The following is a 1,228-nucleotide window of genomic DNA, read 5'->3' on the forward strand; positions in this document are numbered from 1 at the left end:
AGGGAGGAAGAGGAAGAGGAGTCAAGGAGACAGATCTTCACACACTCCATAATATTTTATTTTATGACGTCATCAACACTTTGTTTACACTGTGGTGTTCAGGACCAGTGTGGACCAGTGTGGACAGTGTGTGGACAGTGTGTGGACAGTGTGTGGACAGTGTGTGGACAGGGAGTTTCATCCATGACTAAACATTTAAAACAATTATTTACAAGTGAAACTTTAATGAAAACAAACTTCAACAACAACCAGTCCAGTTGTTTTGATGAGCCACCAGGGGGCGACTGGAAGACTAGGTAAAAAAAGTCCAGGACTAAATTGAAGTCCACACTGGTTCTGGTCCAGTTCCGTGAACTTCAGACCCTGATGATGTAGGAGTCCGAGTGGGTCACATATCTGACCCAGCGCTGAGAAGGTCCCGGCTGGACCGGGGTCAGACGCAGGAAGCGGATCTGCAGCCCAGTGGAGGTCAACTTTGGCAGCTCAAAGGTCAGACCCACAGGACCCACCTCCAACATGGAGGCCGAGCTGAGACCAGGGACGTCCAACTGAGGGACGACCAGAGACATGAAGACGGACCAGAAGTGGGTCAGAGTGTGTGTGTGTGTGTGTGAGTGTGTGTGTGTGTGTGTCCCCACCTTGAACACTGCTGACAGCTGAGTCCCTCCACTGCAGCGGGGGACGGTCCAGACCAAACTCCTGCTCTGAGGCTTCAGCTCACACCTCTGCTCTGGACTGCTGAGCTCCTGAGACAGACTGACCACATGACCCAGGTCAGGTCAGCAACCAGGTCAGCAACCAGGTCAACAACCAGGTCAACAACCAGGTCAACAACCAGGACAGCAACCAGGTCAGCAACCAGGACAGCAACCAGGTCAGCATCCAGGTCAACAACCAGGTCAACAACCAGGACAGCAACCAGGTCAGCAACCAGGACAGCAACCAGGTCAGCATCCAGGTCAACAACCAGGAGGTCATCACCTCCATCAGACAGATGAAGAACTTACACCATCATCATCATCCATCATCATCCATCATCAACCATCATCCATCCATCATCATCCATCTCCATCATCATCATCATCATCATCATCATCATCATCATCATCATCATCAGGACCTTCAGTCCATAAGGTCACACACAGAAACTGGAATCATCCAGAAGTTCTCTGACCTCTCCATAATTCTACTCATGACTTCTTACCCCCCCACTGCCCCTCCCCCCCAC

General features: G+C 50.9%; 1 protein-coding gene across 1 annotated transcript in view; it reads right to left on the minus strand.

Annotated features, from left to right (window-relative positions):
- Window positions 1-211: 211 nt before the first annotated feature.
- The window catches only part of ap4m1 (adaptor related protein complex 4 subunit mu 1), a 5,526-nt gene continuing 4,509 nt past the window's right edge, over window positions 212-1,228 (minus strand). The window contains exons 15-16 of the mRNA XM_008333394.3: window positions 639-756; window positions 212-548 (exon numbers count right to left, since the gene is read on the minus strand). Of these exons, the coding sequence (XP_008331616.1) occupies window positions 357-548; window positions 639-756 (310 nt within the window). The 3' untranslated portion in view covers window positions 212-356. The remainder of the gene's footprint in view (window positions 549-638; window positions 757-1,228) is intronic.

Source organism: Cynoglossus semilaevis, chromosome 19, assembly GCF_000523025.1.
Source record: "Cynoglossus semilaevis isolate Cse_v1.0 chromosome 19, Cse_v1.0, whole genome shotgun sequence".
Taxonomy (NCBI): Eukaryota; Metazoa; Chordata; class Actinopteri; order Pleuronectiformes; family Cynoglossidae; genus Cynoglossus; species Cynoglossus semilaevis.